The 27,784-nt window shown below is 43.9% G+C and overlaps 1 protein-coding gene across 1 annotated transcript in view; it reads left to right on the top strand.

The window, feature by feature from the left end:
* The window catches only part of POLN (DNA polymerase nu), a 180,488-nt gene that overhangs the window by 28,906 nt on the left and 123,798 nt on the right, over window positions 1–27,784 (top strand). The window contains exons 7-9 of the mRNA XM_050945516.1: window positions 366–890; window positions 5,382–5,578; window positions 15,736–15,842. Of these exons, the coding sequence (XP_050801473.1) occupies window positions 366–890; window positions 5,382–5,578; window positions 15,736–15,842 (829 nt within the window). The remainder of the gene's footprint in view (window positions 1–365; window positions 891–5,381; window positions 5,579–15,735; window positions 15,843–27,784) is intronic.

Here is a 27,784-nt window from a genome sequence, read left to right on the forward strand (position 1 = left end):
CTGTAATTCACGTAAATATGACACCAACAGCAACAATTGAAAAATAATTCTAATTTTTTATTACAAATAATAGAAAGGAGCAGAGTGATTTTTTTTAAAGGGATGCATATTTAGTCTTTATAGTGTTTTCTCTTTGTTATATAATCTTGTTAAATTGAATCTTCTATTTTAATAGAACTCATAAAACGCATCAGGCAGATTTATTTTAAAATGAAAGTAAGACAATATCAACATTTTTGTGTTTTATCTGCATAAATCATTTTGAAAAGCTTTTCAGAAAATGTTAAATTGATATTTACTTAATTTTCTCACCTATAATAAAAAGGTGAATAATTTATCCACTAAAAAGTTTCTGGTTCTTCCAGGAGATCCATGATTCTTTAGCTGCATCATTAAATATGAATATCAGCACTGCAGAAAATAGTAGTCAATTAGCCAGTACAGAACTTACGGACAAAATGTTGTGTAATCAAAACACCAAAATAGTGAGCTCAGTATTGCTCACTTCTAGTATGAGCACCTTTATAAATTACCAGGATGTGGACCTACCAAAATGGGACGATATAGAGAGAAACTCATCAGTACAAAGAAAGAAAAATAAGGATAGTGAAAATAATAAAATCACCAGTCTTAAAAGGAAGAAGGATATATCTACTTATTGCTCATACAAGATGGAACAGTGGCTACCAGTGAAGGAAGATGTTAATTCACATAAAACAAAGTATGATTGGGCTTCTGAGCAAGCAGAATCACCTGAAAAAACATTTTGTGATGTCGGAAGTTTGGGACACAAGGAAAAAAGCCAGTTAATCACAACTATAAAAGAGGCAGTAGCTGTGGTGGTTACTATGGTATTTCAAGATGGTTCTTCACAGCTGAGCTCGGATCAGGTTAGTGAATAATAATCTGTTTTATTTTATGAATTTAAGAAAATGTTCATACTAGAGCTGTGAAAAATGTTGGAACCAGGATGTTTTTGGGTATCTGTAAGGGATATGGTTGATTCCCAAATTACCACTCACAATGGTTAAGAGTTTTTTGTCTTTCACTACTGATACAATAGCTCTTAATAGCTGCCCCCCTTTGCTGGCTTTTTCTCTCACAGATCAGTTGTCTAGGTATGAGTATACCTGCAACTGCCTCCTCCGAAGGAAGGCCGCTACGACCGACATGCACTTGGTGAATACTCAGGGGCTGTTGACAGATCAAATGGGAGGACTGTGAACTGATAGTGTTTGTGGCTGAGCGAAAACCAGAGAAAACATCTGTGCGCATGTTCCTTTCATGTTGAGTGCGGTGTACCAGTCTTCCGGATCCAGGGAAGGGATAATAGTGCTCAGGGAGACCATGCGGAACTTCAACTTCACCATGAACTGGTTGAGTCCTCGCAGGTCTAAAAGAGGTCTGAGACCCCCTTTTGCCTTGGGGATTAGGAAATAATGGGAGTAGAAGCCCTTTCCCCTTAGCTCCTGAAGAACCTCCTCCACTGCCTCTATGGCGAGGAGTGATTGCACCTCCTGGATAAGGAGTTGCTCATGAGAGGGGTCCCTGAAAAAGATTGGGGATGGGGGTGGCAGGGAGGGGAGGAGCCAGAATTGGAGAGAATATCCCACTTCTACCATGCAAAGAACCCAGTGGTCCTATGTTATTTGGGACCAAGCATGGTAGAAGTGGGATAGACGATTCAGAAGACATAGTAGTGTGGTGGATGCGCTATCCTCCTTTTGTCCATCTTCAAAAGGCCTGTTTAGAGCCTGATGAAGGGGAGGTTGGAAGGTTTCCGCCTGCCGTTCCTGCCCCTTCATCTATAAAAACCCTGCCTCAGCTGAGGAGGATATGAGCGCTGTTCTTGTGGTTGGGGCTAAAAGTGCTTGTGTTGGGTTGCCGATGTGTGCATTCCCAACAACTTCATAGTCGCCCTGGAGTCTTTCAAGCTGTGCAGCTTGGAGTCAGTCTGCTCTGAAAAAATCCCCGCGCCCTCCAAGGGAAGGTCCTGCAGGGTTTGCTGCACTGATGGGTATAACCATTAAAACATGTTAATTCACGACTAGATATACTATAATATAAATATATGCTAAATATTATATATAAATCTTTACTAAATTTGATGGCTCTCTTTGCTTACCAGGAGGAAACACTATATTGTAAATATTTTATTTAAGCATTTGTATAGCTCAATATAAATGTATTCAGATTCTAAATTTTTACATTTTTATTGTGTTAGAATGTGAAAACTTACCATTGATTCTGAATCTATAAGGGACCATTGGGATAATCTAATCCTTGGATTCTCAAACTTCATTGCATGATGACCCCTGTTGTGACAATAATGTTACTACATGATCCCTGGGAGGTTGGGGGTGGGTGGCAGAGCTGGAGCCCGAGCCCTGGGGGGCAGGGAAGGAGGCTGCAGCCCAAGCCCCATTGCCCCAGGTGGGGGTGGAGCTCAGGCTTCAGCTTCAGTCCTGGATTCCAACAAGTCTAATGCTTGCCTTGGTGACCCCATTAAAATGGGGTCCTGATCTACTTTGGGGTCCTGACTCACAGTTTGAGAACTGCTAATCTAATCTGAAGTCCTGTATAGCACAGCCTATAGAATTTACTCGAAATAATTCCTAGAGTATAGCTTTTGGAAAAACATCCAATCTTGATTTAGAAATTGTCACTGATATATTTCTTATTGTACTAGGTGCTTAATTTTGTATTAATGAGTTTTATATCAAGCATCATTTGATTTGAAATTGGAATTCGATTAAAAATACACAAAACTAGCATTTAATTTAAAAAAAAAATTAAATGTGGCTACCTTAAATGTGTTGGATACATAAGGGAAAAAAAAGTAAATATGTCAAAACATACTTTGCATTTAAAACTGATTTATTAAACAAAGAAAGTATTAGCTATAGTTAATGAATTCACAGATCGTTTCTGTTTTCCATAGGCTGGATTTTCAGAAGTATTTAGGTACCTCGTAGGATTTTCAAAAGTCCCTAAGCAGGTTAGGTGCCTAACTCCCATTGAAATCTGTATTTTTAGCTGTCTAGCTGCATCTTTGGGTGCCTAAATACGTTTGAAAATCTAGCTCCATGCCCTTCGAGTTTTTTATAATTAGTAGATCTCGTTGTCTCTCAGCTGATTTTTGTTTTCCAATCTATAAATAATGTTTTCTGCTTTTTTATCTCCTGCTTTATTTCTCAACTTTGAATGAAATAGTCCCAATGAAGAAATATTATCTCTGCACCTCTTAATTTAACTGAAACCAAAAATAACTAATGCAAAAGCTTTTCTGCACAAAAGAAACTGAGACTACTTATGTTTGGAAAAATGTAAATATCAGCATCCACTCCACTATGAAGACCACAAGTATTGTAGATACTTACTGCAGTACATGGTTTTGTGGCATATTTATAAAGCTTGTATTGATCTTAAAAATAGTCCCCTTCTCCCATTTCTGTGTATACTTTAAAAAACAGCCTCCTTTCACTCACTAAAATTTGAGAAGGCTGCATTTTGATGCAAGTTTATTTTTTAACTTATTTAAAAGATGTTAATACATTATAGTAATGTTAGGCCATATTGCAGTTATACTTAGTCCGTACTGCAGTTGTGAACAGGTAAGGCGCTTGAGCAGAAGCTCCCTCAACACAAACTCAGAGAGTCACTGGCAGATATTTATTGAGATTTCCCTAACTTGTTGAAATTCACTGCTCTACCTTGGTCCACCAGAAACTTCTGGACAATAAGGCAAAGAACATCTTTTTCCTCCAGGTTTTTGAGAAAGTGTGTGCTGAGAATTGGAAGGGTTAATTTAGTCTACTATTCTCATATTAGTAGTTAAATGTGTATGTATTTATATGCCAAGATGTTATGGGTAGTCTTTAATATTATATAGTATTTTATACTGTGTTTTTAAATGAAAATCCAGGGTTAATGACTTAAATTGTAAACTCTTGAGTCAGGGACCATCTTTTTGATTTGTGTTTGTACAGTGCCTACAACAGTGAGGTCTGGTCCATGACTGGGGCTTATAGGTGCTACCATAATAGAAATATGTAATAATAATAATATGTAAGGCTGTCAAGTGATTACAAACATTAATCACAGTTAAACAATAATAGAATACCATTTTTGGATGTTTTCTACATTTTCAAATATATTGATTTTAGTTACAACACAGAATATAAAGTATACAGTGCTCATTTTCTATTTATTTTTAATACAAATATTTGCACTGTAAAAAACCAAAACAAATGGTATATTCCAGTTCACCTAATACAAGTACTGTAGTGCAATCTTTTTATCATGAAAGTTATAGAAGATGTAGAATTATGTACAGAAAAATAATTGCATTCAAAAATAAAACAATGTAAAACTTTAGAACCTACATATCCACTCAGTCCTACTTCAACCAATCGCTCAGACAAACAAGTTTGGTTATGTTTGCTGGAGATAATCGTGCCTGCTTCTTGTTTACAATGTCACCTGAAATTGAGAAGAGGCATTCACATGGCACTGTTGTACCCGGTGTTGCAAGATATTTACGTGCCAGATGTGCTAAAGATTCATATGTCCCTTCATGCTTCAAGCACCATTCCTGAGATATGCATCCATGCTGATGATAGGTTCTGCTCAATAACAATCCAAAGCAGACTGGACCAATGCATGTTCATTTTCGTCATCTGAGTCAGATTCCACCAACAGAAGGTTGGTTTTCTTATAACGCCAGCTACAACGGTGCCATGTGAATGCCTGTTCTCACTTTCAGGTGACAGTGTAAATAAGAAGTGGGCAGCATTATTTCCTGTAAGTGTAAACAAACTTGTGTGTCTTAAGTGATTTGCTGAACAAGAAGTATGACTGAGTGGACTTGTAGACTCTAAAGTTTTACATTTTGTTTTCGTTATATAAAAAAAAAATCTACATTTGTAAGCTGCACTTTTACAATAAAGAGATTGCACTACAGTAATTGTTTTAGGTGAATTAAAAAATACTAATTTTTATCTTTTATCTTACAGTGCAAATATTTGTAATAAAAAAAAGCCCTGTACACTTTGTATTGTGTACTGTAATTGAAATCAATATATTTGAAAATATAGATAAACATCCAAAACTATTTATAATAAATGTAAATTGTTCAATTATTAACAGTGTGATTAAAACTACGATTAATCACAACTAATTTTTTAATCTAGTTAATTTGTTTAGCATTAATTGCTTGAGTTAATTGCCATTAATTGACGGCCCTAAAATATGTTAGTTTTTTAAATAAATGTAATGTACATAGCACACTGCATCTAGGGAAATGTGGAAATTTCTAGATAGAATTGCATAAAGCTACTCAATAGAAAAATATTACTCATCTTGATCAATTTTACTTATAGGGCCTAGTCTCATCAGTAAGAGGAATTGTTGTGTTAATAAAGAGACAAACAGACCAACTTTGTCCTTCCAAAGGCTCTTCAATTGTTAATCCAATTGTTTGGGATGCCTGTACCAGAAATGATAAGTTTATTTATTTAAAAATAGAACACTCTTCTGTTTGGGAGCAACAAGAACAGACTCATAAGAAGTACATCAGGTGAGGGAACACAGTAATCTCTTTGTTCTGTATGTGTGTAAATAGTGATGTTGATTGTCACGGTTGTCTAATACTACAACAAATGTGTAAGTAGTTCTTCTTTGAGTGCTTATTTGCATGTGTTCCTTTTCTGGTGATGTGCATATGCCCCATGTGTAGGGTAACTATATTTCCCAAAGGGAAAATGGGACACTGCGTGGGGCTGCTTGCCCAAGCCATGTCCCCTCTCCCCCTGCATGTGGGGTTGTCCATTCCCTGCCCTCTTACCCCCCTGCACATGGGGCTGGCCTGTGCCTTGCCTCCTCTCCCCTCAAGCACAGGACTGACCCGAGTTGCTGTCCCCAGCCCTGCGTCTGCCATGCACAGGGATCTCATCTGAGCCCAGCCTGCTCCCCATGTGGGGCTGGTGTCACTTCGCCCGATCCCTGCTGCCCCCCACAAGGCTGGTGTCGCTGCTCGCCTGAACCCTGCCTCCCCCCATGTGGCTGGCATCACTGTTTGCCCGAACCCTGCCTGCCCCCTTTCCCCCTGGCTGGCATCGCTACTCGCCAGAGCCCTGTTCACCCCCACACACATTCCTCTCTGCCCCTCTAGGGGTGCACACCAAACTTTTGCCAAAAAAGTCAAGATGGCTGGGACAGAGCTTAAAGAAGGGACTCTCCTGGCCAAAACTGGACATATGGTCACCCTATCCATGTGCCAGAGATTAGAATGCTTTAGCCAGCAATGTTGTTTGGTTGCATCTGCTCCCCTGGTGACCTCGAAAGTATAAGGAGGGGGGAGGCAAAGTGTCCAACCGGCCCTCCGTTACTTTCAGCTGCTCCTGGATGTGAGACTGACCCAAACAGCAATGTCTACTCTTTTTCCAGTTGCATATTTTATTCTGACTTTGTGAATAGTTAATTATTTAGACTAAGTATTTAGTATAATGATCAGTGTAATGTTTTAGTAGGTTTCAGCTTTTTCTAGGTTCATTTTTTACCGTGCACAGGAGGTGGGGATAGTGGGTCTGTTGGAACAGAAAAAGCCAGGCTTTAAAGTGAGGGATATATAAAAGAAAAGTAAGGATTTTACAATTCTTCAACAAGGAGGACAACTTAATCTAGGGACATCAGGATGAAGTTGTTCCTTTTAGAGAAAGCTATAAGGCTGGTCTCTGAACCAGATGGGAGACAGGATCCTTCTAGTCTGGGTTTGTCCTAAGGTAAAAGTGTTCCTGTAACTGCCTTTATCTCTGGGGCTCTGCTTGCTCCTGCCTCTGTGGCTGCGAGCAGGGATAGGCATCACACCTCTCAGGAGCACAGACAAAGATCTCTCAAGACTTCCTTAAAAGAAAGAGGATTGGTTCACTTCTTTATGTCTCCATGAAGAAGAGAGCTCTGAAAGCAGCCCCTCCCGTCTCTTTCTAGCAGGAGGCAGCCTGGAAGGCTTGGCTGGTGTCCATGTTATTGGACAATTGGATGGTGAGAGGATCATCTCCAGAGCAGGTGATAAGCAGTGTTCAGTACATCATAGATCTGTTGTCCAGACTGGGACTGAGAGGGAACCTGGAAGTCTCACTTAATTCCAACACAAAAGATTGTTTATTGGGACTCTAATCGATTCCATGATGGCTTGAGTGTACCTTCTGCAGGGCAGATTCAACAATAGGTCAGAGTTGATAAATGAACTGCAAAACAAATCATGTACTACTTCAAGGACATGTCTCTGGTTTTAAGGTCACATGGCTTCATGTACTCTGGTGACCCCAATTATAGATTTTTTTTTTCTTTCATAGATTCATAGATTCCATGACTAGAAGGGACCATTGTGACAGTCTAGTCTGACTATCTGTATAACATAGGCCTCCTAGTGCATATCTTTTAGAAAAACATCTAATCTTGATTTAAAATGTCCAATGACATTACAACCCTTGGTAAATTGTTCCAGTAATTAATTATAATTTAAAAAAAATTACACTTTATTTCCAGTCTGAATTTTTGCTTATGTTCAACTTCCAGTCACTGTATCCTGTTGTATCTTTCTCTGCTAGATTAAAGAGCTCATTATCAAATATTTTTTCCCTGTGTAGGTACTTATAAACTGTAATCAAGTCACCTCTTAATCTTTTGCTCAGTTTAATAGATTGAGCACCTTGAATCTGTCACTGTAGGGTATGTCTTCCAATTCTTTAATCATGCTCGTGGCTGTCCTCTGGACTTGTTCCAGTTTATTAACACCCTTCTTGAATTGTGGGCATTAGAACTGGACACAGTATTCTTGCAGAGCCAAATACAGAGGTTAAAATAACCTCTCTGCTCCTATTCGAGAGTCCTCTGTTTATGCTTCCAAGGATAGCACTATCCTATTTGGGCAGTGTCATTCTGGGAGCTGTTGATACACCAGACTGTGTCTCTGTTGTCGTAAAGGTACACATGTCTCAAGAAGTTTTGAACTCCTTCAACTGGTGGAAAGATCCATATCAGGTCTGCAAGGGGTGTCTGTTCTCCTCACAAAGTCAGTAGTGTCTGATATGTCATTGCTGGGTTGCTGGCGTGTGCAGTACAGGGTCAAGGGCCTCAAAGAGATGCTTGGGTTCATATCAGTGTCCTGGAGCTCAGAGCACTATGGCTTTCCTGTATGGCCTTTCTACCTCATATCAAATATCAGAGTGTACAGATGAGAATCAACAATGCCACCACAATGTTTTATGTAGACATACGTGGGAACCATATCAACAATCTTGTGCAGGGAAGCAATCATTCTGTGGAACTGATGTATCCTGCACAACATAGTACTAACTGTAGATCACCTTCCAGGACTATACAACATGCTGGCAGACAATCTAAGTAGACATATTTCTCTGAATCATAAATGGTCCTTAAAGGATTTGGTCATCAAATCCATTTTCAATCAGTAGGTTGCACGCTGCATAGATCTGTTTGCAGCTGACCAGAACAAGTAATGCAAAGTATTTTGTTACAAAGGAGGACAGAGTCTGAGTTCTCAAGAAGATGTCTTTCTAATCCCCTGGATTCAGGCCATGTTGTTTGTTTATCCCTCAGTTCCTCTGACCCTCCGTGTATTAAGGAAGGTCAGACCAGACAAGGCCTCAGTCATCCTAATAGCCCTAGACTGGCCCAGGCAATACTGGTTCAAAGAAATCAGAAATCTCTCTGACACCTCCAGTATCTACCAGACTTAATTACTCAGAACAATGGGACAACATTTCGTCCAGTTTTGTGGGTGCTCTGCACCCATGGGCAGCCAAGCTCCCCCCACCATGCCCCACCTCCTCCTCCACTTCCTCCCCTGAGAGCTCCGTGTCCCCGCTCCTCTACCTACCTCACAGCGCTTCCCGCCTTGCTGCCACCAAACAGCTGTTTGGCGGTGTGCTTGGAGGGAGGGAAAGGAGCGGGAATGTGGTGTGCTCAGGGCAGGAGGTGAGGAAGAGTCAGGGCCGGGGAGGGGATTTGGGGAAGGAGTCAGAATAGGGGCAGGGAGGGGGTAGAGTTGGGGTGGGGACTTTTGGGAAGGGGTTGGAATGGGGGCTGGGCGGGACAGAGATGGAGTTGGGGTGGGGCCGGGGGCAGAGGCTGGTCAAGCACCCACCAGCGGGGGCAGAAATCAGCACCTATGGCTGCCAGGCACAGAGCCTGCCTGCCCACCTGCAGTCAACCGGACTTTTAGCTGACTGGAGCTGCCAAGGTCCCTTTTCAACTGGGTGTTCCAGTGAAAAACCAAATGCCTGGCAACCCTATCATTTGTCCAGAACAAAACCATTCAGAGAGTCCCCTAGGCTATTTATTTCTGTTGCCAAGAGATCCAAGAGTCTGGCAGTCTTGACTCAATCTCCAGTTGGGTATATCGCTGCATAGAGTTATAAGGTGGCCAGTTAAGAACTCCCAGATCATGTTAGGTAACTTTCTATTAGAGCAACGGTTCTCAAACGTATTTTGTTGGGCGCCCCTTCTTTGTGTCCAGAGTCATTTACACCTCCCTCTCTCGCCCCCCACACATAAGTACATATTTCGCTGCCCAGCATTGAAGGCAGAGTGGAGAACGGGCTGCTGGCCGGGCACCAGACTCTGAAGGCATTGTTGCCCAAGCAGCAATGCAGAAGGAAGAGTGGCAGTGTGAAAAGTGATACTGATAAATATGACTTTTCATGGCAGGCTTAGTGCCCCATTGCCACTGTTACTTCTGTGCTGCTGCTTTTGACAGCCAGATCCCTGCTGCTGCCTGCAGGTATGGGACTAGGGGAATGTCAGGGATGGGAAGGAGAGCCTGAACCCAGGCTGCCTCCTGATGAAGGATTTGCAGAGTCGGAGGGGGGGAGAAGGAGGAGGAGAGCCCAAGCAGGAGGGAGTCCAGCAAGCAGCCCTGGACAGGAGGAGTTCTGACTGTCTCCTTTATCCCCTCCATCCCACCTCCCAGATGTGTCCTAGCGGGATAATTGTAGCTGATCTATGTAGGGCTACTACTTGTTGTAGTATACATACTTTCACTAGCTAATGCCATTATACTTTAGTTCAGGAATCTCATTCGTATGCCCAGTTTGGGAAGGCTGTGTTACATTCTCTGTTTAATTAGATTTGCAGTACTCTGCTCCGTCTATTACCTACTACTTGGGAACACATGTAAACAAGCATTCAAAATGGAAAGTAAAGTTACTTTTAGTAACTTGAGTTCTTAGAGATGTGTTGTTTACATGTGTTTCATAACCTACTTTTTTTCCCCACTACTGTTGAGACCAATAGCCTGGAGTTGATAGTGGTGCTGGGACTGAGGATGGTTGGTCACTTGGTCCTTTTATATCTCATAGGGAGAGGGCCTCAAGGTCATCAGGGGAGCAGATGTGACCAACATATACTGCTGGCTAAAGCATTCCAATCCCCAGTGCATGGGGCACATGCATACAACTAGAAGTGGAACACAGGTAAACAACATCCCTTGAATAGCTCTAGATACTAAAAGTAAGCGACTTTCCTTTCCAATTTTATTTTTCTTGCCTATGGATGTCGTGCTTCATTTCTGGAAGATTTTTAATGCACGTTCTTAAAGAGAACATATGAACAGGATTACAGCACAGCTTTTTTAACTCTGTTCATAATTTTTTAAAATTTTTGAATAGAGTGGGTTTTTTTAAAATAACATTTAAGATTCCTGAGGATAGTCATTAGCAGCCAATAGCAATTTTTATAATAGTTTAGATAAAAATTTCAGTCTAAATGCTAAGATAACGTTTAAAATATAAATCTGTCTTCGCTATTGCCACCTAATTTTAAAGATGGCATTTATTTCTTTTAAATATCCAATTTTTCTAATTTAATCTAATTCCATTGTTGATTTATTTAAAAAATCTAGTATAATATTATATATGTCAGACTTTGGGAGACACAGGACTTAGAATTCTAAGGGGACCAGAATGTAATGTTAGTTACATTTTTAAAATTTATTTGAATTCAGCTAATTTACCCTAATGACTGGGAGGTCTGTTGTGAATTACTGAATTTTGTAAATGAGCAAAAAAGTAAAGAACAAAACAACAACAACTTCAGATTGTCAAAATTAATTATACTTTATAAAGTATAAGATCAGGGACAGGGACTTAGGTTCTGTCACAGTTCTTGAGTTAACTATATCAACAGGCAGGTCACTTTATTTGTTTATGTCTCACTCCATCTATAAAATTGTAAATATAAAAGTGCTAGTTATTACTAGTCAGATTCTGCCAGTAATTTTAATGTAAATTATTATTGTTTAGTACTGTCACTGGGCACTGTGCTGTGCAATTCAGAAAAATAAAATAACTTCCTTTTAAAGAGCTTTCAAAAGTAAAGTTTTAGTAATATGAAATCCCAGCATCAGTTTTTCGTTCAGATTATAAATTGAACAGGTCATCAGTGTACTACAGTATACAATAGTTCACGTCTGTAAAACCAGCATATCATTTTAATGTGGAATAATTAGCATTTAGACAAAACCTATATCTATTAGTCCACTGTTATTTAAAGCTTTGTTTACTATTAAACACAATCTTTTTTGTCCATGAGAACTCTTTTTAGTGACATCCTAGTTTTGATTCATAGCAAAGTCTACATAAATGTCCCTGCTTTTTATAACTGTGCATCATAAATTCTTAAAATACAGCACAGGCAGACAAACTGTAAGCAGTTTGAGAAGGATGAAAAGTAGTGTGATATGCTTATGCTATTCCCAAGGGATCTTATAGCAATGAGCAGGCTATATTTAAATATCACTTTGTACAGTGTTAAAATATTAACCATTTTATATTACATCATGATTTCACTAATCTGCCTGCATAAACCGCTGATTTAATTATCGTAGCACCGTTAGCATGGTTAAGTTTGTTATGGAGATGCCAGTTGTGTTGAGTTTTGCACTTAAAGTGGGATTTTTAATCCCTTTGTTGTCTAAGAATACATGATATCCTTCCTAAAATTACACTTCTTTGAGTATAGAATTTTCTGAGAATTTATAAGTGAATCTGTTAATTAGTCTAGGAATGGCTGAGAAACGGGCCATTAAAAAATTTAGCACCCGGTGTTGGATTTTATTTGAACTCAGATTCTCTTAATAACAGAAAAATGCAGATGCTTTAAACCTCTCGTTTTTAAAACTCCTGACATTTTGTGTGTAGACCACATTTGATGATTTTTTTTTTTAGGATTAATAGTCATTTTTACTATTTTTCTTCATAACTGCAAGTTTCTTCTTCAAGGGAGGTTGAACACAGGACACCCAGCATATATTAACTCTGCCCTGTAGTGATACCATGAGGAGGAAAACTATCTGTCTTTAAATATCAGTTTAAAGAAATCTGGGGCCACAGACATTAAAATGCCTTAATCATATGATCACTGTATGCTGCCACTACAGGACAAAGTTACATTGCTTTGGATGCCCTAATTGCATTTCCAAAGCTTAACATGTTTGGATTTCTTTTGAGTTCAAGAATTTCCTTGATTTATACTGCTGGGTTGAGTGCTAATTACATCCTGTAATGTATTTTCCTTTAAATTGCTGATATGTTCTATCAACCTGGACTCCATTTTAACATAATTGCTTTGTCTGGGAATATAAATAAATTATACACTATTTTTGGAATGCTTAAACATCTCTTCTGAGTCTTTTAAATTTAAGAGTCACTGAAATATTTTTCTTTGAGTTCTGTCTCTGTGGGTGCTCCACTCCAGGTGACAGTGCGTCCCGGTGCCATTGATTGGAGATCTTTGGTAGCAGTGCCTGGTCAGGCCATGCATGTGCAGCTTCTGTCGTGCAGCATCGGTGGAGTCTGTTCAGTGTACACACATCACAACCCCTCAGTTCCTTCTCTACCGTCCTTGCCTGAAGATGGAGCTCGGGGCAGTGCTGTAGTTTCTTCCCCTATTGACAGAAAAATTAGATACAATTAACCCAGTTTTACCCTTCCATTTAGATAAGTTAGTTAATAGTTTTTTAAAAAAAAAACCTTTTCCCATCATTTTTTTTCTTCAAGTTTTCTGCTCCCTGCGGAACGAAAACCCTGCTTTGTAATTTTTGGTCCACCGTGACCTCTCGGTTTTTATTTCAACATGTCAGGCTCTCCTGGTTTTAAAAGACGTGGCTCCTGCAAAGAGGCCATGCCGCGCTCAAGCGGACATTCACTCTGTGACTTGGAAAGATGCACATTCCACCCAAGTGCACCCACTGTAACAACTTGAAGGCGAAGGTCCAGTGCGACCGAGACCTGCACCTGAAAATTATCCTTATGGAGAAATCTCTCCTACCGGGATTGGAGAAGGGCATACATAAACCTTCTCCCAAGTGCTTTCCATCCCAGTTGGAACCGACCACAGACTTCCATCCATCATGATCACTACAGATGCCTCCCTATTGGGCTGGGTAGCACACCTTGACCACCACACAATACAAGGAAGGCAACATATCAACCTTCTAGAACTCAGAGCAGTATAGAATGCCTGCCTTTACTTCCTGCTGCTCATAAGAAACAAATCAATCCGAATAATGACAGACAATATCATATGCAGGTTTTACATCAACAGACAAGGCAGGGCCCAATTGCATGGAAGCGATGAAACTGTGGAACTGGTGCATCCAGCATCACATCAACATCTCCGCTTCATATCTACCGGGATGTCCAAATACTACAGCTGATACACAAGGTAGATGATTTTCACAGGACCACGAATGGGAACTGAACTCGACAATATTCCATCTATGGGGATTCCCGTCTATCAACCTATTTGCCACAACACAGAACTGCAAATGCCCTCTCTTTTGCTCCAGAGTGATGCTTGGCCCCCATGCTCTGGGGAATTCTTTCCTGATTCGGTGGAACAAGACTCTTTTATGTATGCATTCCCACTAATCCCACTAATACACAGGGTCCTACGCAAGGTCAGGGACAACAAAGCCAACATTATCTTAATTGCCCCAGCACATATCCAGGCAGAACTGGTACCCTTATCTGCTGTGCATCAGTCTGTCCTCCACAGACTCTCCAATGAGAACAGACCTCCTATCCCAATGACAGTCAGATCCTCCATCCAGAGCTGCAGAAGCTCCATCTCAAAGCGTGGCTCCTCCATGGTTCCAAGTTAGCCTGTTTGGAACAGATCAAACACATTGCTGAACAGCAGATGGGACTCCACACGCAATATGTTTCTTCAAAAGTGTAAATGTTTGTCCATATGGTGTCTCCATAAAGGGCTCACTCCCTGCACTGCATCCCTTCCTATAGTGCTGGACTATCTGGTAGAGCTCAAGAACTTGGGGCTATCGTTCAGCTCTATAAAAGTGCATCTCACAGCAATTAATGCTTCCCACGATAAAATCAAAGGATTCTCAGCATTTACACATCCAAACACTTTTTGTCATGGGGCTTCAGAACCTTCACCCTGAAGTACACACTCCCATGCCCATGTGGGATCTGAAGCTAGTGCTCTGGGGCCTCATGAGGCCTCCTTTGAACCCATTGCTACCTGCTTTTTACTACACATGTCAGTGAGGGTAGCATTCCTAGTATCACATCGGCTAGAAGAGCGAGTGAAAGAAATGCAAATTTGAGTCACTGAAATATTTATTTATTTATTTCATTTCATAAATCACCTAGACTCTTTGTCTCCACAACTGAATGATCCAAAGGTGCCGCTATATCCAATAATGACTTTCCAAGTGGATATGGATTGTATTTGATCATGCTACCAAACCCAGAACATAGAAGTCCCTGCCAGAGTCCGGTCACAGTCTACTTGACCCATGTTAACAACCTGTCGCATTCCTGCATAATGTACCCATTCTGGATATTTGTAAAGCGATCACATGGGCCTCAGACCATACCTTTGCCAAGCATTATGCCATTACACAAGTCCCCAGGGCGGATGCCATACTAGGCCTTACTGTCCTCTCCGCTGCTACCATGCACATAACTCCAAAATCCCAACCGTAGTGGGTACTGCTCTACATTCACCTCGAGTGGAGCACCCACAGGGACAGCACTTGAAGAAGTAGAGAAAGTTACTCACCTTGTGCAGTAACTAAGGTTCTTTGAGATGTGTGTCCCTGTGGATGCTCCACTACCCACCCTCCTCCACTCTACTTTGGAGTTTAAAAAAAGAGAACTCTACGGAAGAGCAGGAACTGAGGGAGTCATGCTGTGCACGCGCTGAACAGACTCCAACGATGCCACGAGACAGCAGCTGTGCATGCGCAGCCTGGCTAAGCATTGCTATCGAAGATCTCCAATCAAAGGCGCTGGGACGCACCATCACCTGGAGTGGAGCACCCACAGGGACACACTTCTCAAAGAACCTCAGTTACTGCACAAGGTTCTCTTATGAAAGCATATCAACTAAGTGGTTGTAATTTGAAAACCATAATTTAGAAAAAAAATATTAACTTAGTAAAATGAAAATACAATCTTGTTTTCCTATTCATTGCTCAGCAGAAGCAATGGGGAGGGAGAGGGAAACATTTATTTCTAACCTCCGATAGCCTATTTGTACAAGAAGTAAGAATCCTTATTTGTTTTAACTAAATAAGTGATATTAATTCATGTTCAACAGAAATGTACATAATGTAAATTTTGCATTCAGTAATATGAAACGATAAAATGAAATGCTCAGTGAATTTATTTTTATATCCTTATACAGGGAAATACTATTTCAAATACTACACTGTACTGTTATTTGCTTCAATGCAAAGGATTTTTTGAGAACACTGCTTCATGTTTTTGGTGATGATATTAACTGGAAACAAGGTAAGATGCTTTGTGCCTAATTATGCAGTCTTTGCATTGGCAAAACTCCCATTGAAACCAATGTATAAGTGATAATGAATATTCTTTATTAAAACATTTATACAGTGACATTAATAGTGTAACATGTAATTTTAAAGACAGAATCACACATCAGAACTGACACTTACCCACTCTTTCTGGATCGGGGCTCACAGACTTGTGTGCTGCTCTGCCCAGATTGCAGGCCATTTGCTGCTCTGCCCTAACTATAGGCAGGAGTCATAGACTGGTTCGTGCCTCGCTCTGCTTGAGGATCTGGGGCTCAGAGACTCATTTGCTGCTCTGCCTGGACTGCAGGCCAGAGCCATAGGCTGTGCAGTGCTCTGCTAATTCCCTGACAGTGAGCAATGCCCAGTGACATAGTGAGGCAGAGTGGCCTCCCACTGACCCAGAGTGGGAGGGACTACTGCTAATCAACTACACAACCCTAAATATCTGACTGTCAGAGGCTGGGAGGGGAATATAGGAGTAAATTTCTCCAAAATTGTCCTGTTCTCTATATTCCTTCTGAAGTTCTGGTACCTGCCATTGTTAGAGACAGGATACTGGGCTATATGGACCATTGGTCTGACCCAGTATGGCAGTCCTTATCATTTTGGAAGTCTCCATGATTCTTCTTTGAATAGTGTCATGATGGGTGCTCCACTGTAGATATATATGTGTCCCTGTGCTGCTGATCAGAGAATTTTGGTAGTAGTATCCATTCAGTCTGCGCATGCACTGCTCCTCGCCTGCCACGAGACTATCCAGCGTGCCTGGGCGAACCCTCCTCAGTTCCTTCTCCACCATCCCTGGCTAGAGATGGAGCTGGAGCTGTTTGTTCACAGATTAACTCTTTTAGAATTGCTAATTTTAAGCTTCCCTTGACTCTGTGGTACAGAAGGAATAGAGGAGGGTTTGCCTGTGCATGCTGGCTAACCTTATGGTAGGCGAGGAGCAGCACATGCACACGTGGAATGGACACTGCTACTAAAGTTGTCCGATCAGCAGAGCAAGGATGCAGACCCATGTACAGTGGAGCAACCACAGAGGGACACATCTCAAAGAACCCTCATTACCGCACAAGGTGAGTAACTTCTTTCCCTTGGTATGGTTCCTTTGTTCTTCTATGATTGGAAAATCTATGGATTCATGGAAAACTCTCCTCATATATTTTAGTTTTTAAGCATAGGAATCCAGGTACTATAACTTTCTAAGAGAAAGGATAACCTGTAATTGTGCTTCTTGGAAGATGTCTTCTGACCGGATTCCTACTCATCCACCTGTCCCCTAACAGTTGAGAAGGAGGCAATATTTTTCAAAAGATAATTCTTTTTTTCTGATGGACTCCCCCTATCTTATAAAGATTTATTGACTGCTAGTTACACTTAGAATTTAGGGATAACTCCACTTCCCTCTCTTGAAGGAACTACAGTGGAATGATCCAGGGAGTACTAAGGCATTAGTAATTGGTTTCAGAACAGGGCTAAACAGCCTGGGCTTCAAAAACCCCAACTCATTGAGATTTAGGGGGTTCCAACTTTTTTGTGCTAAGGAGTGGAACCAGAAGAATAGGAATCTGGTCAAACAATACAGTCAGACAGGTAGTATTACAAGTAAGTAATTGTCTCTTCACTAACACAGCTCTGAACTATTGGTATCACCCAATTTATACCTCTAATTTAAATTCTCTACCTTTTAAAAACATCTCTTCCCTGGAACTCAACAAAAGTCTGAGTCATAAAGTGTTGACTGTACTTTAGATTTTAGTTTTATTGTCATAGGAATGTGTCTACAAAAAAGATGGAAAAATGCTACTTTGCAAAACCGTTTTTTAGTCTTTTGCTATAATGTAAATGAAATTGAAATATTCTTCTTTGAGTGCTTTCTTATGTCCATTCCGTGTTAGGTGTGTGCACACCGTGTGCGCTGTTGCCAGCAATTTTTCGCTCAGTGGTATCCATTGGGCTGGCTCTAGCACCCTCTGTTGCTGTGCGCTTATGCGCTGGTAAAAGGGGCACCACCAGCCACAGATACTTTCAATTCCTTCTTAGCGCAGATGACAGTTGCTTGAATGACTTCTTGCTTTGGCAAGGCTTCTTCCCAGTGGTTTTTGGACTATAACCCTTAGTTTATCATAGTTTAGAATATATAGTTATTGTGAGTAGTGTTAGTGTATATAGTTACTGTAAATAGTCCCTATCATCAAGGGACATCTTCACTCCAGGCATACCCCAGTCCCCGGGCTTCAAACCTTGTGTCTCCTGTGGCAAACCTGTGCCCGTGAGCAATCCGCACTCCAGCTGCTTGAAGTGCTTGGGGGAAACTCATGTGAAGGACAAATGCCAGATCTGTCAGGACTTCAGATCCCATACTAAAAACGACAGACACATCAGGTTGATGACTATCATCATGGAAGCTGCCCTCATACCTGCCTCAGAGCCAAGCCGCTCTGTTTTGGCACTGAGCGCTTCGGTGTTTGTGCAAAGTGCTCCTCCGGACCAAGCTCTTCCTGGTACCATTCAACATCTCTGGTGCTGCAGAAAAATCACAAAAAATAGCGCCCCCGCAGAGGGTGCTCACTGTTGCAGAAGAAGGACAAGTGGTGGAGAAGGAATCATGGTGAGATCCATGCCACACTTCCACTCCTAGCATCATGATGGCACTGTCAACTCCGCCCAGAGCATTGAGTCTGGTGTGGTACTCTCTGCTCACACCCGGAAGCCACAGTGGCACCAGCAGTCTGACTGTCCCTTCAACCCCAGAGACTTTTCAAACATCCAAGGATTTACGGTCTCTCCTGGTCTCCCTGTTCAACTCTGATGGGACACCTGCTATCTCCAGTGACTGGAAGGAGCAAGGACCATCAAGCTCCTTCCTGGAACTGGGCCCTCCAGCACTCTCTAGAGGCAAGCCATCCCTGACCCTGATGTCCCGACCATCTCTGGTCTGCCACAGGTCCCCCAGCACCTGGAGGCAGAGGCAGGTACCACAGTGCCATGGTCTTTGAGAGAAGACTCCTCTTCCAAGTCTGAAAGGGAACCCTATGTGCAACCTCAGGGTCACCACCAATACCCAGCCTACATGCCACTGGACTTCTGTACTGGTCCCCCAGCTGGCACCAGACCAGCAGGTCACTGGCCGATACAGTGGCCTTACTGAACCTCTGGGGCTTTCCCCTCATACTGGGTCTTCTCTTCCATTGTCTCTCTTACTTGGTGGTTTTCAAGAGTCAGGTTTCTGCTTCTTCCTGCCTGGCACCGCACCCCAACTCTGCTACCAATCCAGGTGCTGACATCCAGGATATGGCTCCTGTGGATGTCATTGAGGCTGAGGAAGAGGAAGGAGCCCCTCCTCCAGTGCAAACTGCCTCCTCCTCCTCCTCCCCAAATGAGGCTGCCATGGGACCCAATAGCCTTCAGGGCCCAGCAGTGAACCTGGGACTGGAGATTGAAGAACTTAAGGAAACACCACACAGCCTTATTGACATTCTGCCTACAGCAGCTCTCTCCAAAGTGGCCTTACCGATCAATGAGGCTGTGATGAGTCCAGTCAAGGCCACATGGCAAACTTTTTCTTCTTGGCCTCCCACCTCAAAGAGGCCAGAAAAGAAGTAGTATGTGCCAGCGAGCAGGTTTGAATATTTATGTAACTCTTCTACCAGGTGGAGCAGGCAGCAACTAGGGCTAGATTCAATATCTAGGGGGTTCCTTTTCAACAGTACAGCACAAAATCAGCTCAAGCCCCCACCCAGTAACCTGGGAACATTACACACCACCTCTCAGTGCCAATGAGAGGCAATACTTCCCCATTCACAAGCACAGAGTCTGAGTGTAGAAAAGAAAAGGTAATGAAAGGAGGGAAGTCACCCAACATTAATTAGGGAAAATGCCACCAGCAAGATTCATAATCATAAAACTGTGAGCAGGACACCCACCTCAGAGTGCATGGGGCAGTGTCTTCTACCTCATGTTCTTGAGTTCTACAACCAAAAGTTCTTTACTGTGCCCCCCTCTGCTTCCTCATCGTACCCAACTCACAATTGTTGTTCTTGGTCAGTGAGGACCCAGGCTTCAGAGGTGAATCTGTGTAAGTTCACTTCCCACCCAGGGAAGAAGGCACCTTGCTCCACCATCTGAGCACTTGCTCTGGCTGGCCACCTCGCCGGCCACCGCTCCTCTGCACTGGCTGCCGCTCCTCTCACCAGTCACTTTCTGCCACCTGCCTCTCTGCTGTGACCTCTGTAAGTCAGTCTCTTGAGAGTCCACCCAACCCTTAGTGACTTTCAGCTCTTAGTGAGCAATTAACGTAACAAAAGACTCCTAATGGAGCCTATTTAGCTCTGTCTTTGAACAATGGGGAGGAACAGTTTAAACCAAACTGTGGACCCTTAGGGAGAGTCCACACCTCCTGGCTGGGACACCTGTCACCACCCCTCTTACTTTCACAGGGGTCTGACATTTGAGCCCTTGATTTCATCAGTGCCAACTCAGAAAAAAATTGGTGGGTGCTCAGCACCCACCAGCAGCTCCGCTTGGCCCCACCCCACCCCCCTGCTCCCGCTCACCTCCATCTCCTCTGTGAGCCCGCTGCCACGTCCTACTTCTTCCTCCCTCCCTTCCAGCGCTTGCGTAGCAACACAGCTGATTCACAGGGCAGGGAGGGAGGTTACAGGAGGGGGAACGCGGTGCACTGGGGGAAGAGGCGGGGTCAGGGATTTGGGGAACGATTCCAATAGGGGCAGGGAGGGGCAGAGTTAGGGCGGGGACTTTGGGGATGGGGTTGGAATGGGGGTGGGGCCAGGGGTGGGGATGGGGTGGAGTTGGGCAGGGCCAGGGGCGGGGAAAGGGGTGGGTGGGCACGGGAGCTGAGAAATTTGGCGCCTATGCTTGGTTTAATGAGGTCCTTTCAGCTTAAGGTGACCCTCTCATTTGTGACATAGTAAACACAATTCCTGTGGGTGCTCCACTTCAGGTGTCAGTGCATCCTGGTGCTGCTGATCAGAGATTTTTGATAGCTGTGCCTGGTCGGGATACGCGTGTGCAGTAGCTGTGTTGTGCCATTGGTGCTTCATCAAGTGCTCATGCGGCCCAGCTCCTTCAGCTCCTTCTCAACCATCCTTGGCTGCAGATGTAGGTTATTTTCTGACACTGCCCTTGGAGCTCCAAGATGCATTTATTGTATGAGTAAAGAGGATGAGTAAAGAGAACAACATTGATGATAACATTTCACTGCCCCTGCATTCAGTACTAAAGTGGTTTATAACCTAACACTAGCCAGAGTTGATCACTTTGAGCAACACAGCTCTATCTGTTGGATAGCAGGGCAGAGTAGGTGTGTTCATGTAAATACAGTTTGTTCCTGAAGTCTCTCCCCCTTTCCAACTAGCTGTTGGGAGAGTTCATTCAGACCTTGCTTACACTTTCACTTATACCCCCTGATTGTGTCAGCAGCCAATGAGAGAGACAGGCAGGGCCTGCTGAGCGCTTCCTCCAAACAAAGAGATGCCAAGGACCTGGGCCATGTTGGAAGAAAGGTTTATTCAACGGGTAGCTTTGCTGAGGAGATACAGCTATAATCTGTGGGACTCCTTGTGTAAATTTAAGGACTCACTGCCTCAAAATTCAAGGCAGAAATTCATTGCCCTTTTGGAAGAAGGTAAGAATGTGCCAGGATCTCTCTCCAGGCAGCTCTAGATGCACCTGAGTCGGCAGCCAGGATAATGGCCTCCGCTGTCACCATGAGGTGTTGTTCTTGGCTCCTGTCCTTGGGACTTCCTCACAAAGTCCAACAATCCATCCAGGGCCACCCCTTCGAAGGTTCCTTGTTATTCTCAAAGCATATGGACATGATAATTCACAGCCTGAAGGACTCAAGGGTCAGCCTCCAGGTTTTAGGCCTTTATGCTCTGCTGGCTTCCAGGAAGTACTTCAGGCCCCAGCAGCCTCCTCATTCTTGGCGCCAGAAATTATCAACTATGCTAACCATTCCTGTCCACCTCAATCTCCCAGCCAGGGTCTCAGAGATACTCCGAGGGGCCCAAGCGGACCTTTTGAAGGTGCACCGTCACCACTTCAGATCCGACTTCCCTTTTCCCACAACATTGGACCATTGGGTACTAAGTGCAGTAATAGTTGGCTATACCCTTCAGTTTTGTCCACCCCTCCCTACTAACCACCATCCCTGCCCCTCTTCAGGGACTCTTCTCATGAGTAGCACCTCATCCAAGAGGTGCAATCCCTCCTACAAATGGGGTCGTGGAAGAGGTTCTGCAAGACTTGAGAGGGAAGAGGTTTTACTCCCAATATTTCCTAATCCCAAAATCCGGGATGGGGGGGTGCAGGGCCCTCCAGCCCATTCTGGACCTGCATTGCCTCAACAGATGTCTGCTTCTGCATGGTCTCCATGACCTCTATCGTTCCTCTCTGGATCCAGGGGACTGGTACAGCACCCTCTATTTAAAGGACACATACTTCCACATTTCTGTCTTCCATGGCCACAGAAGATTTCTCAGATTCATTGTGAATCAACACCACTACCAATTCACCGCCCTACCGTTTGGCCTCTCTGCATCCCCTTGGGTTTTCACAAAGGATTTGGTGGTATTAGTGGCCTTGCTTATACGGTGAGGCATACAGGTCTACCCGTACCTCAGCAACTGGCTGATCAAGGGTCAGTCAGAGGCTCAAGTACAGAACAGCATCAGCACTGTCCAGGCCACCTTCTGGGTGCTGGGTCTGCTGATAAATGAACAAAAGCCAACTCTTGTCCCAGTTCAAAGCATAGGATTTATTAGGGACTTGACCTAAGCCATGGCCTTCCTGCCGGAGACCCAATTTCAGACCATATCATTCCTGATAGCCAATCACAGAATATCAGGATTGGAAGGGACCTCAGGAGGTCATCTAGTCCAAACCCCTGCTCAAAACAGGACCATTCCCCAAGTAAATCATCCCAGCCAGGGCTTTGTCAAGCCTGATCTTAAAAACCTCTAAGGAAGAAGATTTCCACCACCTCCCTAGGTAACCCATTCCAGTGCTTCACCACCCTCCTAGTGAAAAAGTTTTTTCTAATATCCAACCTAAACCTCTCCCACTGCAACTTGAGACCATTACTCCTTGTTCTGTCATCAGATACCACTGAGAACAGTCTAGATCCATCCTCTTTGGAACCCCCTTTCAGGTAGTTGAACGCAGCTATCAAATCCCCCCTCATTCTTCTCTTCTGCAGATGAAACAATCCCAGTTCCTCAGGGTCTTCTCATAAGTCATGTGCTCCAGCCCCCTAATCATTTTTGTTGGCCTCCGCTGGACTCTTTTCAATTTTTCCACATTCTTCTTGTAATGTGGGGCCCAAAATTGGGCACAGTACTCCAGATGAGGCCTCACCAATGTCAAATAGAGGGGAATGATCACGTCCCTGGATCTGCTGGCAATGCCCCTACTTATACAGCCCAAAATGCCATTAGCCTTCTTGGCAGCAAGGGCACACTGTTGACTCATATCCAGCTTCTCGTCCACTGTAACCCTTAGGTCCTTTTCTGCAGAACTACTGCCTAGACATTTGGTCCCTAGTCTGTAGCAGTGCATGGGATTCTTCTATCCTAAGTGCAGGATTCCGCACTTGTCCTTTTTGAACCTCGTCAGATTCCTTTGGCCCAATCCTCTAATTTGTATAGGTCCCTCTGTATCCTATCCCTACCCTCCAGTGTATGTACCACTCCTCCCAGCTTAGTGTCATCTGCAAACTTGCTGAGGGTGCAGTCCACGCTATCGTCCAGATCAGTGGTCCCCAACACGGTGCATCTTAATGTGCCCGCGTCCTGGACCCCGGGAGAGCACCCGCTGAAATGCCCCTGAATTTCAGCGGCATTTTGGCGGGGACGCCTCTCGGTGACGATGCTTGTTGCCAACAAGTGATGTCATTGAGAGGCGTCGCCCCCAAATTTCGGTGGGGACGCCTCTCGATGATGCCACTTGCCATTGACAAGTGATTTCATCGAGAGGCATCGCTCCCGAATTTCGATGGGGATGCTCTCGATGACGTCGCTTGTCGACGGCAAGCGGCATCATCGAGAGGCGTTGCTGCCGAAGTGCCGCCGAAATTCAGAGGCATTTTGGTGGGTGCTCCACCGCCGCAGTGGTCCTTCGTCTGGCACTCACCAGACGAAAAGTTTAGGGACCACTGCTCCAGATCATTAATGAAGATATTGAACAAAACCGGCCCCAGGACCGACCCTTGGGGCACTCCGCTTGATACAGGCTGCCAACTAGACATGGAGCCATTGATCCACTCCACGTCTAGCCAGCTTTCTGTCCACCTTGTAGTCCAATCATCCAGCCCATATTTCTTTAACTTGCTGGCAAGAATACTGTGGGAGACTGTATCAAAAGCTTTGCTAAAGTCATGGAATAACACATCTACTGCTTTCCCCTCATCCACAGAGCCAGTTATCTCATCACAGAAGGCAATTAGGTTAGTCAGGCATGACTTGCCCTTGGAGAATCCATGCTGACTGTTCCTGATCACTTTCCTCTCCTCTAAGTGCTTCAGAATTGATTCCTTGAGGACCTGCTTCATGACTTTTCCAGGGACTGAGGAGAGGCTGACTGGCCTGTAGTTCCCTGGATCCTCCTCCTTCTCTTTTTTAAAGGTGGACACTACATTAGCCTTTTTCCAATCATCTGGGACCTCCCCCGATCACCATGAGTTTTCAAAGATAATGGCCAATGGCTCTGCAATCACATCCACCAACTCCTTTAGCACCCTTGGATGCAATGCATCCGGCCCCATGCACTTGTGCTCATCCAGTTTTTCTAAATAGTCCTTAACCACTTCTTTCTCCCCAGAGGGCTGGTCACCTCTTCCCCGTACTGTGCTGCCCAATGCAGTAGTCTGGGAGCTGACGTTGTTCATGAAGACAGAGGCAAAAAAAGCATTGAGTACATTAGCTTTTTCCATATCCTCTGTCACTAGGTTGCCTTCCTCATTCAGTAAGGGGCCCACACTTTCCTTGACTTTCTTCTTGTTGCTAACATACCTGAAGAAACCCTTCTTGTTACTCTTAACGTCTCTTGCTAGCTGCAACTTCAAGTGTGATTTGGCGTTCCTGATTTCAGTCCTGCATGCCTGAACAATATTTTTATACTCCTCTCTGGTCATTTGTCCAGTCTTCCACTTCTTGTAAGCTTCTTTTTTGTGTTTAAGATCAGCAAGGATTTCACTTAAGCCAAGCTAGTCGCCTGCCATATTTGCTATTCTTTCTACACATCGGGATGGTTTGTTCCTGCAACCTCAATAAGGATTCTTTAAAATACAGCCAGCTTTCTTGGACTCCTTTCCCCTCCATGTTATTCTCCCAGGGGATTCTGCCCATCAGTTCCCCGAGGGAGTCAAAATCTGCTTTTCTGAAGTTGAGGGTCCATATTCTGCTGCTCTCCTTTCTTCCTTGTGCCAGGATCCTGAACTCTACCATCTCATGGTCGCTGCCTCCCAGGTTCCCATCCACTTTTGCTTCCCCTACTAATTCTTCCCTGTTTGTGAGCAGCAAGTCAAGAAGAATTCTGCCGCTAGTTGGTTCCTCCAGCACTTGTACCAGGAAATTGTCCCCTACACTTTTCAAAAACTTCCTGGATTATCTGTGAACTCTTGCTCTCTTCTGCTCTTGCTTCCTCCCAGTATCCCACTTCCCCACTTATCTCAGCACTCTGGTCTCCTTCCCTCGGTGAGCCTAGTTTAAAGCCCTCCTCACTAGGTAAGCCAGCCTGCTTGCGAAGATGCTCTTACCTCTGTTCGTTAGGTGGAGCCCGTCTCTGCCTAGCACTCCTCCTTCTTGGAACGCCATCCCATGGTCAAAGAATCCAAAGCCTTCTCTCTGACATCACCTACTTAGCCATTCGTTGACTTCCAACGGTCTCTACTCAGGCCTTTTCCTTCCACAGGGAGGATGGACGAGAACACCTCCTGTGGCTCAAACTCCTTTATCCTTGTTCCCAAAGCCACATAGTCTGCAGTGATCCACTCAAGTCATTCTTGGCAGTATCACTGGTGCCCACACTGAGAAGCAGGAAGAGGCAGTGATCCAAAGGCTTGATGATTCTCAGCATTCTCTCCATCACATTGTGAATCCTAGCTCCTGGCAAGCAGCACACTTCTCAGTTTCCTGGTCAGGACAGCAGGACTTAGTCCCCCTGAGGAGGGAGTCATTGACCACCACCACCACCCACTTTCTTCTCTTGGGAGCTGTGGTCATGGTACCCCCATTCCTAGGACAGTGCATCTCATGCCTTCCCTCCCTTCCCTCAGATGTATCATCTAGTCCACTCTCCGCATTAGTACCTGTGGAGAGAAAATGAAAATGATTGCTCACCTGTATCTGCATTGCTAGTACATGGACACTCCTCTTTCTTCTTCTAGAGGACACATGCTGCCAAATTTCTTCACCGTCCTTCTGTCCCCACTGTGCAGCTTGCTCTGATGCTTCAGAATGTTGTGCCCATAGAAGCATATCCTGACAATGCAATGCAGGGTCCACCCAATTACAACAGCTCGGGTTTGCTGCAAGCTACTGGGGCACATGGCTACATGTATTTACATGGTTCAGCATGCAAGATTGTGCCTCAGACCCCTCCAGATGTGGCTAGTTTCAGTGTTCTCCCCGAGCAGACAACACTTGGACTTGGTGCTCACAATTCCTCCCCTGTCCTTTCCTCCCTGGACTGGTGGAAAGACCCAACATCAGTAATGATGGGGGTGCCCTTTGTTCCCCCACAACTGTCAGTGTCTTTAATCTCAGATGTGTCAGACCTAGAGTGTGGAGCCCATCTCAACAACTTCAGGACTCAGGGCCTCTGATCCCAAGAACTGTCCCTGCACATAAATGTCAGGGAGTTCAGGATGGTTCGCTTAGTATGCCAAATGTTCCTTCCCCAGATCTCAGGTGGGGTGGTGCAAGTCCTGACAAACCAATATTGCAACCATGTTCTATATCAGGGGTCAGCAACCTTTCAGAAGCGGTGTGCCGAGTCTTCATTTATTCACTCTAATTTAAGATTTCCCCGTGCCAGTAATACATTTTAACGTTTTTAGAAGGTCTCTTTCTATAAGTCTATAATATGTAACTAAATGATTGTTGTATGTAAAGTAAATAAGGTTTTTAAAATGTTTAAGAAGCTTCATTTAAAATTAAACTAAAATGCAGAGCCCCCCGGACCGGTGGCCAGGACCTGGGCAACGTGAGTGCCGCTGAAAACCAGCTCGTGTGCCACCTTCGGCACCCGTGCCATAGGTAGCCTACCCCTGTTCTATATCAACAAGCAGGGAGGGGTTCTTTCTCTGATGCTTTTATGTTCCCATGATCAGAAGATCTCCTATTCTATGCTTTTTTCTCTAATTCCTCTGGTTCACAAGGTCCTCCTAAAAGTCAAGTGGGACATGGAAAGGGTTATTTGAATAGCTCTGGCATGGCCATGTGAACACTGGTTGGCCATGCTCCTGGATCTATTGGTAGCAACTCCACTGTGTCTGGAGCTAATCTCACAAAACCAGGGCTGGTTGCTTCACCTGAACCTCATCTCCTTGCACATAGCTGCATGGATGCTACATGGCTGAACCCAGAATAAATGGCCTGTTTGAAACAGGTTCCTCAGGTCTTGCTAGAACCAGGAAGCCATCCTCTAGGGCTACCAGCTGGTCAAGTGGAAGTGCTTCTCGATATGGGTGTCTCAACAAACTCTCTCTCTCTCTCTTTTTTCCTTAAGTCTATCTTGGACTACTTGCTGCATTTAAAGCAGCAAGGCCTGACACTTGCATCTATCAAGGTATACTTAGCAGCAATCTCAGCCTCCCTTCCACCAGTGAATGGCTAGTAGGTGTTCTCCCATGCGATGATGGCACATTTTATCAAGGGTTTGGAGAGACTCTAT

The sequence above is a fragment of the Gopherus flavomarginatus genome, chromosome 3, assembly GCF_025201925.1.
Source record: "Gopherus flavomarginatus isolate rGopFla2 chromosome 3, rGopFla2.mat.asm, whole genome shotgun sequence".
Taxonomy (NCBI): Eukaryota; Metazoa; Chordata; order Testudines; family Testudinidae; genus Gopherus; species Gopherus flavomarginatus.